Here is a 17,351-nt window from a genome sequence, read left to right on the forward strand (position 1 = left end):
ATATTTGTAAGAATTAGGGCAACAGATTAACAGAAAGGATTTAAGCAGGCTTACTGGGGAATTAGTAAATTTACTCAATGAACTGTCCTACATCCACAGGAAGGACTACTGGACTTTTCGGCAACTTGCTGGATGCTGCTGTGATAATCTCAGCTTCAGATGCAAGATTACTAGCTCTTCTGCCCTCTCATCCTTCTTTCCCACTAGTTTACATTCTGCTGAAGTAAGAAGTTCTTGACAGGAAGCTCAAAATTCATAAACAGGTCACCAAAAGAACTAACTTCTTCCACAAATACAAACTCCTATAGGATTGGGGTATTTTTTACTGAACTCTGAAATGACCAATTGTGAAGCATAGCAATAAAATCCAGAACTAGAACATTTAGTAACAGCCTGAAACTTAAACTTGATTTTTATTGTCATAAGAATTTGACAAGCAGTTTTTGCAGGACACTTAGAGCTTTAGAATTTTATTTTCATCAGTGTAATTGCTCATTCCCTCCCGAATACACACTTATGTTCCAAATTGCAGTGACTTCCTGATTTCTGAGAAGTAAGGCACTACAGTGTCCCTTCAAAGCAGTTACAGATTATCATAGCAGACACTTCCCTCTGAGATCTGAAGGTCAAGATTGCCCATGGAAAAAAATGTAACTGGTAACTGAAGGTACATCCCATGATGAGTAACTAATCACCACTATTACCAAAACAGCCCTTCTGGGTGATCTACTGTCAGACTTGAGAGGAAGCCTCCAGTGCACAGAGAAGAATTAACAGTGTTCAATTTCTCACATATGGAAACTGCTCCATTGTGGAAAAATTCCTTAAAGCTTTCTTTTTAAGCTAGGGGACAGATTTTAACCAGAATCTTCAACCATCAGTATGTTCTTATGCTCAGGACAAGGCACTGGATGAAGACCTTTACATTATAGCTTTGGAATAGGAGTTGCAGCCACTGCAATGCTTTCAATTGCACATTCATCAGTGCCACGGCGGATTCTGAAGTAGCCATCTTCTCCCCATGAGGTGCCCCAGCTGTTCTTCACAATCCAGAATTTCTCACCACTTTTTGGGTCTTTACCATAGCCCACCAGTAAGACTGCATGATTGGTCAATTCAAAAGGATTTAAATTATCCCGCAGCCCGGTGTGATGGTAGATCCCCTCTTTATAAAGCATGAAATCATTATAAACCTCAAAGGCAACAGTCAGTGGGCCGTGCAGAACAAGCTCAAGTTTCATCAGGGCTTCATTGCAGCCTCCATAGAACCCACCAACATAGTGGTACTCAGAGGCGTAGTAGTGGTAACAGCTGCGCTTGAAAAGGCACGGAGAGTCCTGGGCTGTGTAAGGGAAGCAGTCCTCTTCCACCACACCAAAGTCTTGCACATACTTTCCACCAATGAGATATGGGAAACCACCATCACAACCTGAACAAAAGAAAGGAAAGAAAAAAAGTGCTTCTTCCCTTGGAAATTCTATTATTTGAGGTGGGAGACTCTCCCACTTAAATTTTTCATAATACTTTCAGATACAGTATTGAACACATTTCAGTGACCCAGATCATTCTAATACTTCAGTTAGCTAGTCAGCTTTCTGAAACACACAAGGCAAAATTCACATCTGTGGGAACTATATTTGGAACACTAATACTTGGATCCTTTATCATCCAATTGCTCCTGAGAATCCCTGTCAGAAAGAACAGCTAGTTATATGCAGTACAAGGATCTGTCCTAACAAGGATAGAGTCCTCTAGGAAGCTTTAGTCATTGCTTTTGCTCATCTCTCCCTCTCTCTGAATATGCCATTGGGAGAACACTTAGTTCCATTCTTTCTAGGTAAGCATTGTAATCAGCTACATTTTGAGCCCTACTCCTTAGGTATTTCCCATCTACAGGTAGATGGAAATTCCAGAAACATCCTGAGCACAAGGGTGACTTCTTGTTCAATGCCATTGCTGCAGTGAGGTGGGCTGACAACTCTGTTTTTGTTATTTTTTAGTTTCAAATAAAGTATTAGAGTATACTGAAGTATAGCCTGCCAAATATTTTATGATGAAAGTAACTCGTCTGTGATGGGGAAGGGATGGAAATTTTCAAACTAGTCTCCTTCTGCAGCATTATCATTACTTGAAAGGTGTCTTTATATACACCAGCATCCTTACCCTGAGAATACTGGCTGCAAGACACAACCTGCTGGGGACTGAAGACCGGTTTCTGAGTGTTGTTTGTGAGGATACGTATCCTTGCTTCCAGCATGCCCATGGAGGAAAACGCATAACAGCTGCCACATGAGCCTGGGAAGGGGAGAAAAAGGAACCACAAGGAGCAGTCAGTAACATAAACAAAGCTAGTCACCTGCCATCAGATACATCTATTCCTAAAGTTCACTGAAAAGAGTTAAAGCCTACCAGACAGTTATTAAAACTTGAACACCAGTAGCGCAAAAACTTTAAATCTTCATTTAGCTTTTATGCATGCACTTCAAAACCCACTTCTAACAACTTCTCAGGGAACACTGAGCTTATTCAAGAATAAGAGGCAAACTACTGCTCCAGTGTTTCTCAGCAGTAGCATTTAAGAACTATCCAATTACCCTATTCCTTCATGATGAACCTTCAGGGACCACATTAGCTGGGCTGAGAAGGCTCTATCTACCCTTTATGCAGCACATATGCTAAGGGGCAATGAACTGTTTGAAGTGAATGCTGACAATATTGCTCTGATTTCAACCTACCAATGGATTTGGTCCTGTAATTTCCAGTCGAAAAAATATTCCACCTCTACTACTATTTTAGCTACCCCTAAAATAACTGACTTTTAAGAGAACAGTGGCATAATAACATGTTTGATACAGTGGATTTCATCCTCACTCCCCTGGCTTCCCATGGGCATGCAATTGTACACTGGCTTTTCAGAGGCACCTTAATTTCCTTTCTGCTTCCTGGCAGAGTTAAGTCTCCTTACTGTTGCATCAAAATTTAGTATAGCTTCTAGCTTTAGGCCTCTTCACTCTCTAGGACCTTCCTTTCACTCATTAAAAGCCTTTGGAAATGGAATGACAAGCCTCACAGGAAGAGCAATTACTTGGATGAGGTCCTATTTTTGTCTACTGATTGTCATCAAGGTGCCTGATTTCCTTTTGTTTCCTGACAGTGGTAAAACCAAATATTGTAGAGCTATGGAAAGGAGGGAGTCTTGAGGAACAAAACAAAATATTTTCTCTTGAACTGTGTAGGTGTATAAAAGCAGAGCTATTACAGCAGCAACACTTCAAGAAATTGCACCTTCACTCAGTTAGATGCATCTCTGAAGAAAAGGGACAAAATCATCCTGAACAGGAACACTTTTCCCAGCAGGGCAAAGTAAAGCAGTGAAAGATGCCTCCCACTCACTGTACAGTCGCAGCAACTGAGATGGGCCACACTGCAGAACATTTTGTTGTATTATGTATGCAAAAACGTGAAAAATACAATTCACACAACCATTTTGGTCTGAAGTCTGCTGGATTGGCTGCTAAATTTCTTTCCTGTTACCACAGTGGTATTTCTAAAGTCCATAGAATGACCTCTTTCGTAGGTTTTGTTTGTGTTTTTTTTAAGCCTGAAAGCTAAAATTCTAATTTGACGGAGCAGAATGTATATTCCACAGACATTTAACATACTCAGCATGGACCCTGAGATTACATAAAAAGTGTAGGAAGCTCTTTTATTGGAAACAACAGGCTTATTCTCATTTAGAGAAACTTTGAAGCAACAAAAGAGAGAAAGGCTAAGTCTGGAACTGAGTGTTCAATTGTTTGGAAGATAAAAGAGCCCTTAGGACATTCATAGTTCACACCAGGAGAAAGCACAGGACTCACACCTACAGAGGACCATATAATTTCCTGTTGCCATCTTCTAGTGCTTCCACATAGCTAGAAATTCCACAAGCCTTCCTATGCTGCTTCTGCTATCAGCAGTACAGCTGGCAGAACTTGTCAGAATAACTAAGCCATAAATGAGTGATTGGTGATTTAAGTCATCCCTTCCCCACCATGCTAATGTTATGTTTCGTTCCCCCAAAAGCTGCCACCAGATAGCTACCAATTGATGCAAATTTATCTGCAAATGGTGTCACAGGGAAGGGACACATTAATGGAGGTCACTCCTAGCTTCCATGATATAAACATCTAATTCAAGAATCTCACATCACAGTGCTATAAACACTCCCTACAGAATCAACACATATGAGCATGGTATCCTTTTAGGTTCTTACCAGGATTTTAAATTTATCATTGTCTGCAATTTTCATACTGACTAATATCTCCTCTTACAACTAGTCTATTAAGTAACACCTGAATTTATCAGGGTGATAAGATTTGGTGGCAGAATGAACAATTTTCATGGGTTTATTCATTAAAGCTACATGATAATTTGCCATCAAAAGAAATCAGGGAAAAAAAAAATAAAAAATTAAATGTACATGAGTTCAGTCAGCATGCAGAAAACCATGGCTAAGATTGTCTGGACAAAACCTGGCAGCTGTGTTTATGCAGGGTACTGTGGCAATTGGCTTTCACTCCAGCAAGTCAGTGCTGTCTGAACAAGCCAGTATCACCACCTATTTCAGTACAGCATTGTTAACCAGGACTCCACCCAGTTTCCACAGGTTATTCACAGTAAAGGTGCAATCTGTCAGCTGCCAGACTCTAGGCTAAACCTTCTGGTTAGCAGCAAATTACAAACTACATCAAAGGAGCTCTAGAACACCGAATTCAGAGATTTTATTTATTCATTTTTACCTTGATTCCGAACAGGGCTGACATAATTGACACCATTCACATTCCTCCAGTCCCAGGATTCTGGCAAACTTGAAACTTTCTTGAGTAACTCAGGTGTCAGAGGTGCAGGCTTTGGTCTAAAGAGGAGAAAATGCTTTTGAGAAATGTATCACACTCTAGGCAAGGAAACAATTACGTAACACTCAGTTTTCATCTTTGGCTTCTAGTAGTTGAACTTGCTTCACACTATGCAATTTAAAATAGTTTCCATCTAAACTGAGTGAGTGTTAATATAAAGAGATAAGCTCGAGCAGGATTCAAGACCTACTCAAATTGCTCCCTGAGGGAATTATTCTATTAACACTGTTGAGGAATACATTCAATGGAGGTAGCTCAATCTGCAAGTTGCAGTGTGAGCTTTAAAGTGAGCTCTGGGTGGCAAAATCCTTTTGTACAACAAAGGGAGGAGGGACCTATGGCCGAGCCAGATGACAGATGTGCAGAGAGGACCCCAGACTTTCCCACTACTAAGGCTGGGGATATAAAAGCCCAAGGGGTCCTTCGTTTAGGATCCCTCCTCCGAGTGACCCAGCTCGAAGTGGTGTTTTATTATTTAGTTATTATGCAACATTAAATTATTTTAGGGGTCTGGATGTCTGAGCCTCTGCTGTGGGACCCCTGGGGTGGAGCAGGTAAGGAACCCCTGCGTGACTGTGTGGGTGTGGCTACGAAGAGGCCTGGGTCCCAGCCAGGTGGTGCGTGGGTGAGTGCCAGAGCAGCTCCGGGGCGGCCAGAGGGGGGAGTTTCCTTAACATCACAAGCTGCTGAGGCCAAGTACTTTTGCACCAATCTGAAGTGCTGAGGTAGCTCTCAGACTGTAGCAATGCAGTTCTGCAACAGTTATTTTACTGCAATCACAAAGTATCTAGAATATCAGACCGCAGAAACCATCTTGCCTTGGCAGCATGCACTGACAGCAATTGCAGTTTCACTTCAGGCACGGGCACGGCTTACACCTATAATTCACTAACTGCAGCCCCACTTGCCCTGGAGACCGCTCTGGAGCAAGTTTTTACTGTGACTTTTGAAGAAATACTGAATGTTACCTGTCCTCACCTACCACCTGCAGCCAAGTGATTATATCAGCAACACAAGAGCTTCTTGAATTCAACTTTCCCAGAACCTGATGCTTGCCACTCACAAACACCAGACACTGGAGTCTGTTTCGAAAGCAGGAGAGGGCCAACCAAATACTGTCATGGTACTGTATGGGTGGAAGAGAGCTTCCAAATAGGCTACTGTATTTAAGATCATCTACAAGGTGACTTCTATCTATACAATGAAACCATAATCTGCACGATATTGCCATCCAAATCAGCATTTTTATTCTATGATAGAACCCTCTTCAACAAACATACAATTGCCACAGTTTGGAAAAGTAAGTAGCATTTCTACTCACAGAAATATCAAGTGGTGAAAAAGCAGAGCTATAAAGAAGGTAAGATAGCTATAAAGAAGGGACTCTTTAGATCAAAAAACTCTAGTTCTCAAATTTTGTAGAGGATTATATACCCATCTCCATTACCACTCTCAGCTAAGTGATCTGCAAGACCCTGAAGGCATTCTCAGAGCTACTTTCATGCTTCTTCACTGAGATACTCTACTCCTGCTAGAGGAATCTTGTTGCAGGCGTGGCAAATTATCAAAATAACTAGGGAATTCCCTCGGAAGTCTTTGATATTCATGTTGAAGAGCAGAGAGCAGTTCACAGGTTTGCAATTGCAATTATGAACTAGCAGAACCAAGATGAAGCACAAGCAGAAACTCCTAACCATGGCAAGCAGCTGATGAGCATACAGGACAGTGAGATGATAACTGAGACTGTCCCCACCTTCTCTCTGCACATATGAGTTCAGCAGCGAGTTACTGGGCAAGACTAAAGGGTAGGTAACTCTATTTGTCCCAACTGCTTGAGACAACAGATGCTCAGAATAATAATTCAAATGAAAAATATGTTTGCACCCCATGAACATGAGCTGGAAGGCCTTGAAACTTGATTGAACATCTGAACTAAACATAGCTAAAAGCCAGGACAAATACAAGCAGGCTCTTGGCAGTAGTGAGGTTTGTTGCAGAACAAGATGTCTTATTACCTTGAAGCTCTGGAATAGAGACCCCCAGCTCTTTTAGTTAGCTCTTCCAGGGCAAAATTCTCATACTCCTCGTATCTCGTTGCTCTCCATGACTTCTGGTGAGCATTGATAGCATTTACAAAGTCGAAGTTGTGCACATAACGTCTCTGGGAGAGTCTGCAAACAAAGGGAACCAAGTAAAACAGTAAGAAAGGATTGGGATTGAAAAAAAAGGTGTTCTCTAAACTCAACATGTAACTCTGGAAGTGTCTTCTGGTAGGTACTAGAAAGAAACAAGGAATTATTGGATCAAGGCAAGGTTTCTAAAACTTGAGACAGACTAGATACAACTGTCTTCCTTATACATCCCAGTTTGATAACAGGGCTTCACTACAGACTGAAGGAGCAACTGTGATGTTCTTGTGCATTCAGGTTTATTTCCAACATTATCACCGGCATTAATTTTGCCCTCAGTACAGGAATTGGTTCTTACAATTTTAGCTAAAACCTCAAGCACTGTTATAAAACATTTTATTCCAGGAAAAGATCACTTATCTGTTGCTTACCTTCCCCCGAGCTTCTGGAGAGGTAGCTCATTGATGTGAACATTGGATGGAGATGAGGAAATCTTGTGTCCTGTGAAACAAGCCCAGTTGTGGCCAAGTACATCATGCACCCATCCTGGTAGGGTCTCATTACAGTAGCTGGTTACATTCTGGCCTTCCTTTTTGTACTGTAATGTGAAGAAGTTATGCTTGTGTTGAGCAGATGCATTTGTTAGCATAGCCATAGTTCCCCACCCACTCACAGCCGCTTCTTCCTGCCCGTGTTTCATAGGAAGCAGCCAAACACGCTCCAGAGGTAAAGAAGATGAAAGAAACTGCTACTTACCAAAAAGCTGCAAAAGACATCTGGGTTGTGGTTTGCACTTTTAGCAACAAAGTATGCATTCATATCAGTATCAACTAACCTGTGCTAATCATTTGGGTTCAACAATTCCTTTCTCAGCAAGACATAAAAGACCTCTTAGTATTCAACCTTTTCTTCAAGGCCCTGAGATTTCTTATGCCAAATATGTGACCAGTCAAGCTAATTCTGCATTGCCACAGAAGTTTGAGAAACTGAGACTCAACACAGGGAGAATGGCAAGTTTGTCATCCAGCAATCTCACAGGAAGACATGTACTATTTCTGTTTTAAAATGTATGTACTATTTATGCATCATTTCGCAAGTCAAAAGCAAAGATGAAACCTCCAGCCACTTTTTTAGGTTTGAGCTGTGATGGCTAAGTATCAAGAAACAATTTCACAGGAGCTATCAAAATGAGACTAAGAAATGATGATTCCATCATCATTTGATGGGATGGTCAAAGCTTAATGACAACAACTCATTTAAAGTTGGCAGCAGAGACTGCTACTAAAGCCTCAAGTCCTCAGTCCTAATAATTCCTTGTTCAGCCACACATATGTGCATTTTACTGCTGAAGAGGAGCAATAATTTAATATATTCAGGAAAATGTGTCTTCATACAACAGGTACCACTAACACTTTGTCCAGGCACATAAATTTTCTGGATTAGCAAATCTCTGACAACAGAATGTCTAACTGTGAGCGTTTGTGTGGCTCTTTACTCATTACTCATCTCTTAAGGTTAAAGTGTTTTGTGTAATGTTGTAGTGTTTTGTGTTACACTACAAAGGCATCTGAAAACCCCATGCAACAAAAGTTTTAACTTTACTCTTCTAATCACAAACAAAAATATCACTTATGCAGAATTCAAGTTTCCTAGTCCAAGAAGACTTCATTAAATCTCATCCTATTTGAGCTGCACATGTACAATTGTAGAGGGATTCTGTAACTATGTTTCAACAAAATGTTTGCTCAATTTCTTTACTGAAGAAGGTGATGACTTACAGTGATGGAAATAACACAAGATGGAAAAGATTAATTAAAGAGACTAGGTGGTTTGTGACTATGTTGAGGTTTTGTGAGAAATCTGAAGGAGAACTTACAGTGAAATAATTAGGTTTATTTATCAGTGGGATAAAATTAATCCTGTGACAGTTTTGGAACAATGGGAATTTGCTTTGTCCCCAAAGGCAACATCTACACCCAGCAAGTGTGTTTGCTGGCTGGAGCAGTGTGAGGGCACTAGAAGGCTGAGCTATTGCCTTGTTCTATTCTTCCTTTCTTACTGTACAAGATTGTGCAATGTGGGAAATAACCACACTTGGCTAAATACCAAGGGCAAGGTCCAGAAATGACTTTTGAGAAATACCCTCTTCACAACAGCAGAACTAGAAATCCAGACACTTCCAAAAGCAAAAGGTAGTGACTTTACAACTAATTTACTGTGAGATCACTTTTCTGACTGTAGAAATTAACACCTGGTCCTTCCTATCTAAAAGCTGCCACAGATTAAAACAGTACAGCCACTCTCAATAAGCATAGGCTTTCAATCTGAATACCTGAAGATTATCAGAGGAGCAGGCCTGCTTCCTGCAACAATCCTGCCTTGCATAGTGTTACTCTGAATTAAAAAAAGCAACACAGATTTGGGGCTTATCTTCATGGGGAAAAAAAAAAAAGGCAATGAGTTATCTGCTAACTAGAAAATTAAAACAACCAAAAATATATTTTTCTCCTAGAAATCTCTCTCCCTTTCCAGATATAAAATTAATTGCTTTTTTAAAGACATAAAGAGATAACCAAAATAGCATTCACACCATCTGTGTAACTTATCTTTTGGAAAAGTGAACATAGCAAATTTCTTGCAATTTCTTTCAGTTCACATGTATCAACAAAACTAGAAAGGAGGTGAAGGGACAGACAGTAGCAATGCTTCATTATAAAAAAGACAAAAAAGCCAATTTCAGACAGTCTGCATAGAGGCCTAAAATTAGACAATTCAAGTCCTCTGTAGCTACCTTTGTGTAGAGTGCCAGACTAAGCTACTACTGAAATAACTTTGAAAAGTGGACATGCAGACTTTGAGACTATAACACATGAGTAATATTTGGATAAAGGGAATTTCTACTCCAAAAACTAATGTATCTAGGAAATTAAAATATACTTACATAAGGTCACAATTTGCTTTCCTCCCCTGTGACTTTTAATTGAGAGCCACTGATGCAGAGAAGCAGCAGACAAACTGCTTACCAGAAGGTACACCATAAATTCATTGCTAAAACAGCTTTGCTAAGAAATGCAGCATTTCTTATTTCTACTAGTGAAGGACTAACAGAAGAGATCTAGGAAATTTGACTGTACCAGCTTTAGAGGACCAGCTATGAGTACATCTGCCCAACTAACAGCCAGTCATATGGCAGGGATATGGCACCATTGCACAAGCAACAGCTGACTCAGGTGGATGTGAATTACAATGTCAGACAACAGAAGCTGCCAGCACAGTACCCAAAACATCCAGAGCCCACCCCAGAACAGCATCCTTCATGGAGGATAACAGCCATACAGCTGTGATCACCAGCAACTGCTGGACAACTGCTTGCACACATTTCTCTGCAGACTTTAAAGATGGTTTTCATTTTTAAGTTAAGACCACTGCAGCTGTGGCACATGATAATTTCATCAGCCAATGCTCACACCTGCAGCATTAATTCCATCCAGTGACCTGACCAATCTAGGATAACACCTTTAGAAAGGCACCCAAACTATACTCATAGCTCCAATTCTGAGCTTTGAAAACAGTAAAATTTAATTCTATTTCAAATGCATATTTTTCTCAATCCTGAAAACTCACATGGTTTTGCCTAGTGCCAAAATTTAGCCAAGCTATGCCAACATTAATCTTAAAAGACTTCACATAGCTAAATTCAAAGCTTGCTGTTAGGTATCTGAAACCAGGTAAGCTTTTCAGTGAAGTACACTTTTAATAAATTCTTTCCTGTGCTGGTCATCATGACATAATCTAACTGCATGTTCAACTCTAGTCCTAGTAAAAACCATAATTGCTTAAAGCTTTTTAAAAATCTTTAATCTCAGCAAGAGGAAAGCAAGAAAGGATGGAGACCTTATTAGTCATAGCATTTTAACAGGAATTCAGCAGTGTCACAAAGAGAGGCAGCCATCCTAACCTCTTTAAAATCTAATGTTCTCAACTTAAGCAATGCCTGGGCAATAAGCCAACTTGAATTCCAAGAGGTAGGACTACCCTACACATTAAACCTAGAGGAAAGCCTTATCTCTCAAATTTACAAGTGTACCTATGCATTTTACACATTGAATGAGAACAGAGCTGCAGACTTGCAGATACCCTACTACACAAAGATACAGTAGATGGTGTTACCAGAACAAACTACTGCATCTTGCTACCCAATGCAAAATGCAAGCAAATATCAACTCCAGGTGGATTTTCTCTACTCTAGGAAACATTCTGCAATTCTGAGTTTTGTGCTTTCAGATTTACACTTTAGGAAAGCAGCAGTTGCTTACTGCCAGTTAAGCAATCCCAAAGTAGACAGGTTAAAAGCTGACTTTCAATCAATTTGCAGGATGATTAAATAACATTAGCAACTCTAGCACTTCTACTTTAGCAGCATGAAATAAAATGGAGGTTTTTTTCCGTATCCTGAAAACATAAACATTAACTGCTGTTACTTATCTAGGCTACTTGTTTCAGAACAGCAGTCCTTGATTTTAACCAAATTTGGGAGCATTGGGGAAGAGAGAAAAAGATATGACAAAGATGTCACCAAGTCAGTTTGGAAAAGATTAGTAACTTGAGTGGTGAAGTATTCTAAAATCTATCTCTTTTTTTTGCTGAAGTAGTGTAACGTTTCAATATGAAAAAGTGCCAGACTTCTGGTATTTGCTAAAGAACATCTCAGGAGTCAGATGTAGAATCACTTCGCTTAAGGGACAAACAGTGAGAAACTCATGAGACTGTCTCATTGCAAAGTAGTAGTCTTAACAATAAATAAATACCTCAAAGACATCAAGTAATTGAAACAAGTTTCCTCAACTTTTCTTTCAGCCTTACTCTAGCTTTTTATGTTATGCTGCTCCTACTTCTTTTGCCATTCCTTGGGGTAAAAAAAAAAAAAAATCTTTAAAGCTTTATATATTGCATAACCCTAAAGAATCCTTGTATCATCCAGCAGAAGCATGTGATCAAGCTTCTGCCAAGTACACTAACTTCACATCCAAGTTCATACAGGGATGTTTCAGAAGCACACATTAAATAAGTTATTTTGTGCTAGAAGCAGAATGCAAGAATGCAGTAGGATGCTGCATTTAATTTGGAAAACTTTAATTCTATGTACAACAATAGTTAGAAAAAACCACTGTTAGAGCATCTTTAATTCAGATACTAAAGTAAACTGAGGACAAAATAAAATTGATAAGCTCATCTAATCCACTCCTCTGATGTATAAAGTTATTTCCCCACAGGCCTCAAGTGAAAGAACAAGTACCATGTAAAGGCAATGAAACTCTACAAATACTTCAGTAGGTGTCTGTTTAGTAAGCCACAGGAACAAAAAGCTATTAAAAACTCATTGAAACATGCATAGCCAAACAGGCTGTGTCCATATCTACACAGTACAGTAGCCCTGATAAAGCCACCACTTAGACAAGACCACAGCATTCCTGTCAGTAATTAACAGCTTAATTCTTTAACACTAGGAAAAAATACACTGCAGGTTCAATTAGCAGAAGTGGCACTTCTTTGCCTGAAACTCACAAAGTATTGTATTGGCTTAAATACTGCTGCTCATTGTACCTGGCAAATCCTCCCTCTGCTCAATCTCTGACTTGTTGTATTTCTATTTCATATGTAATGCAATGCTTTCTGGATTAAAAGTAAACAGACATGCACAGTTAAATATGTCACAAGGTCAAGCAGCATGTAAGGAACCACTTCCTCCATTCAAGTGCCCACTGACTGTTGTGAAATTGGGAGTTTTGCAGAGAGACACATTGCATGTTGTTGCCCAATAACAGCAAGTAGTTGTCTGCAGCAAAAACTGCATTTAGTAAGTGCTGTGGTATTTCCTCATGATTCTTAGCAATAGACTTGCTTCTTGGTAATCTGTTGCTCTTTTACAGCAGCAAAAATATTAGAGAGGGCAACTGAACTGGGCTCTAATCCTCCCTATGGTGTTTAAGGAAAGAAGTCTTTAATTTAAATACGTCTTGCTGATGAATTCCCCATTACTGAACAATGACCCAAACAAGCTTGCTATTTCTTAACACTGAAGCCAACTTCAAAACTAAGAATTAATCCATTAGCTTACAGAGGGCTAAGACACATTCATGACCATAAAACACAAGCTATTGTGTATTGCGACTGCTCAGATGTATATTTGACTTACTTTGTTTAGAGCAGCAAGATGAATCAGGTGACCATCAGAAGCTCCTTTCAGCTTAAATTATTCTGTAACAGTTTTGGTATGTTGTTTTAAGAGTACTTTTGCAACTCAATGCCATACATGAAATCAGTGCAATACATGACATTAGTGCTTATGAGTCACTTGACTTAGTGTTCATCTTCTGGGGAGGTATTTCACAAGGTATGGACAGAAGCAGCCTTCAGCTGTCTTCATGATGGAAATTAACAGATCCATTTATATCCCAGAGCAGGCCACACTGTTTCTATGATTAAATTCATCACATTCAGGAATTTGTTTGATAATCACCAACTCTTTTACTGCCCAGCATATTGGATTGTAAAGCAACTCTGTACTTCAGTGTAGAATATCAGCCCAAAGTCTGCTGTATTCTGCTCAGATGAGTTCAACAACAACTGCTGAATTCTCCATCAGAGATGACACCTCAAAACTGAGTTTCTGGCCAACATTGCAGCATACAGTGCTCTGCTGTCCTCATGGAGGCAGCAATCCCTGCCACTTGAGGCAGGTCCTCCTACTGCAGGTGAGCTCACAGAGGTGTCCCTGCCTGAGAAGTTTCAGAGTAATTCTGTTCAGTTAGATTACCCCTCAGTGTCTGTGCAGTTTTCACTGTATCACCAAACCTATGAGGAGTGCATATTACAGCAATATAATTTCACTATCTTTCTTATCCAGATGCGAATGTCAATCAGGTGTTTCTCACTCATACTTTGCTTTTGCTCAAGTACAAGACCCTGTCTTGTTTAAAAAATTGCATTCTTATTTAAAAAAATTCCAGTTATAAGAGTGCACTAGACCTTGACAGTTCATTTTATTTATAGTGGGGCATATAATGCCACATTTCAGATTTGTGAAGAAAAAAGTGTTGTTCATGCAGGGATGTTTTAATTTAGCTCAGCAGTGCTAACACAGCACCAATGCCTCATCTGCTCCTCGGACAGCTCTGACAACAAATAGGCTGGGGGTGCATAAGAAACTGGGAGGGAACACAGCTGGGAAAGCTGACCCCAACTAACCAGAGAGATATTCCATGCCAAACAATATCATGCATAGATATAAAAGCTGGGGAAAGGAGAAAAGAGGGACATTCAGAATCATGGCATTTCTTACATAAACAGCTGTGCACGATGAAGACCTGCTTTCCTGGGTATTGCTGAACACTTGCTCATTATGGTGGCAAGCTATCCTGGTGGCAAGTAGTGAATGAATTCCTCATTTTGCTTTGCTTGCAGACACACACAGCTTTTGTGTTACCTATTAAAGTACCTTTATCTCAGCCTACAAGTTTTTGCGCTTCCATCCTTCCAATTCACTCCCTTAATGCACTGATGGCTCAGTGGTGCTTTGCTGCTTACTGGGGTTAACTTACAATGAGCATGTAAATAACTTTCCCAGTAGTTGTGCTACTCTATAAAGTCCTTTCCCTTACATGAGCCTAAATCAGCACTGATGGAAGCTCTAAGGTTGCAGTTAAACTGGAGCCTTCCATGTAATTTCTATCCAGAAAGGATTACAGCTCACCTGAAAGAATAGATCACTTGACTTTGTTAACACCTGAAAACACTGACTTTAAAACAGCTGCTGTAAAATAAACCATCTACCGTGGCTCCCAGAAAGACAATTCAGAGTGAAGATTATTTCTTCACCCTCCTTAGTACTAGCCAAAGTTCAGAAATTTTATACTTGGACAAGGCCTGGATGTTTACTATTGACTCATCTCAAGTCAGACATGTGTTTGTGTCACAATCTTGTGATTGTGCTTTTTGAACCAACCAAAACAACATTCATTGCTCCTAGTCAGGGCTGCACTCACCAGCTGAGAAGCCCTGTCACACAAAGCATCTGTCTCCCAGGTAGTAAAGCCATCCTGCTGAGATTACTTACTTCAAACCACCCTTCAGATTCACCATGCCACTCACCAGGAGAGCAGCAGAGTGCTCCTAACAAGAGTCTTTTCTCCTGTCTAACCCCTGCCTACCATCACTGTTTTCAGCTTGACCTGAAGGCATTAACAGGGACTAGAGAGAACAGTATTACTCTAAAGGAATAATTAGAGGCAGCAGAAAGGTTCCTTAGATATTAGAGTAGAATTCTGAAATAAAATTTATAGATCCCAGAAATCCTCCATCAAGGAGGAGAGACGGCTCTAAAGTTTCAATGCATTTGACAACATTGTAAAGAAAGATAAAACCAATGGTATTTGCTATTTGAGTTGGGTCCACAGAGTCAAAAAAAAAAAATAAAATTCCAGGCTACCAGGAAAGTCAGTTTCATAAAGGCCTTCAATTTAATCATGCTCAGAACAGAAAGTATAAGCATCTGGATTTTTTTCAGGTAATGGCCAGTGTGAAATACCTCTTCCCTCTCTCTGCTCCCTACCCAACCAGTGCTCACTATTTCCTTATGTTCTCAAAAAAAGAAAAGAAGAAATCCTTTATCTGGTAATCCAGGCAAACCTTAGAGCCAAAGATCATCAAGTGACTCACTGTGGCACTCAGGGACTGAAGAGAAGCCCAACTACAGACCATTTTGGCAACAGCCAGAGGTATAGAACACACCAGGTTAACTCACCTTAAAAAATGCAAACCACTTGTAGTCATTTATCACAATTTCAAAGCCTTGATTGTAAATCAAAGTGAAGAAACCATAGTTGCCCAGACTATCCTGAGCCACATCTAGCTTCTGAAGATTGATAACCACCGTTTTCTCCACAGGCCCTAAAAGAAAGAAAAAAACATTATGGCATGATCACTGTATGGAAGAGACAAAAATAATATAAGAAAATGTATAAAGAATGTTGTAACATCTATTTTATTCCTGAGGATGCTAAAATATACCAGCTGAATACAGTCTTCTGTAAAAGGGCATTGTGACACTTCAGGACCACCACTTACCTGTTAGTGGGTCTACATACTCATTTTTTCCACTGCTAGACAGTATCTGCACGTTTTATTAGCAGCAGCACTGAACATCTGTGGCTGGGAAACACCAGCTTATTTAAACTCAACTTACTCTAGAGCTACAAAGGTCCTGGGTGCTGTGTCACTCAGGCACTGTGTCTGCAATGACAACTCTTCCTCTACAAGATGTGGGAAGAGGCATCACTCATCCTACACTCCTTCACACCAGCGCTCCAACCCTACCACGCACCTCACCTCCACTGCTGGCACTGCCACTTGTCTCCTTTGATCAAAAAGCAGGTGACACGGAGAAATGCAAAGCACCTACTATTTTTAAAAATGAGGCTGACATACGATCATTAAACAGTAACTCCTATTTTACACTACTACTAGCCGCCGGAGGGAAGTGATACTTCCCTCTGTCTGGATGCTGTCAGCCAGCTCCGGCAGCCTCGCAGGAAGGCACCTGTGAGAGAGGGGCAGTGAGCCGGCATGGCCCACGGAGAGGCCTAGCCAAGTCCGGATCGGAGCGAACAAAAGAGAAACAGAACCGCACGCTAAGGCGGAACCACAGCAGGCAGGCAGCCGCCTCCCCGCCGCCCGTGCGGCCCGGGCTCCGGGCACGGCGCGGCCCCGCTCCCGGAGCGCCCCTCGCCCGCCCGCCCGCGGCCCCTCACGGAGGGCGCCGGCCGGGCCCGCCGCGCTCTCACCCGCCTGCGAGCAGTTGCCGTGGCGGCCGCCGGCCCGCCAGACGCGGAGCTCCCAGGCGCCCAGCAGGTCGGCGAAGGAGCAGTTTGCCGGCGTGTCGCCCAGCACGGCGGCGGGCAGCGCCGCCAGCAGCGCCAGCGCCAAGCCCCGCAGCGCCCAGCCCGCCATCGCAGCGCCCGCCGCCGCTCCGCTGCGCCGCGCCCGGCCGCCGCCGCCTCCCCGCCCCCGGGCCGGGCCCGCCCCGCCGCGCCTCCGCCCCGCGCCGTGCCCTTCCCCAAGGTCGCCCTCTTCTGCGGAGCGGCTCGCCAAAGGGCAGCCTCCCCCACTAAGGGCAGCCTCTCCCCCAGATCCACCCACCTCCCCAAAGGGCACCGTCCTGCCCGGCCCCAAGCCTCGGGCAGCCGCCTGCAGGGCTTGTTCCCCTGTCCCTGCAGGCCCCGTCTCTGCTCTGGAGGACGAGGCCTCTGCCCGCCATGGGTTTAGC

General features: G+C 41.7%; 1 protein-coding gene across 1 annotated transcript; it reads right to left on the bottom strand.

Annotated features, from left to right (window-relative positions):
* Nucleotides 1-394: 394 nt before the first annotated feature.
* On the bottom strand, nucleotides 395-17,085 carry CTSC (cathepsin C). The gene is made up of 7 exons (XM_056489416.1): nucleotides 16,870-17,085; nucleotides 15,831-15,976; nucleotides 7,459-7,625; nucleotides 6,914-7,069; nucleotides 4,782-4,897; nucleotides 2,164-2,295; nucleotides 395-1,429 (listed from the first exon to the last, which is right to left on the bottom strand). Exons 1-7 carry the CDS (start codon nucleotides 17,033-17,035, stop codon nucleotides 927-929), a joined length of 1,386 nt encoding a protein of 461 aa, XP_056345391.1. The 5' UTR covers nucleotides 17,036-17,085; the 3' UTR covers nucleotides 395-926.
* Nucleotides 17,086-17,351: the final 266 nt, after the last annotated feature.

Source organism: Oenanthe melanoleuca, chromosome 1 (genome assembly GCF_029582105.1).
Source record: "Oenanthe melanoleuca isolate GR-GAL-2019-014 chromosome 1, OMel1.0, whole genome shotgun sequence".
Lineage (NCBI taxonomy): Eukaryota > Metazoa > Chordata > Aves > Passeriformes > Muscicapidae > Oenanthe > Oenanthe melanoleuca.

Coding starts and splice junctions, on each gene's coding strand:
- CTSC (XM_056489416.1), bottom strand. CDS start 17,035: ATGGCGGGCTGGGCGCTGCGGGGCTTGGCGCTGGCGCTGCTGGCGGCG. Junction 15,977..16,869: donor CGGCAACTGCTCGCAGGCGG/GTGAGAGCGCGG, acceptor TCTTTCTTTTAG/GGCCTGTGGAGAAAACGGTG. Junction 7,626..15,830: donor AGTGGTTTGCATTTTTTAAG/GTGAGTTAACCT, acceptor TTCACATTACAG/TACAAAAAGGAAGGCCAGAA.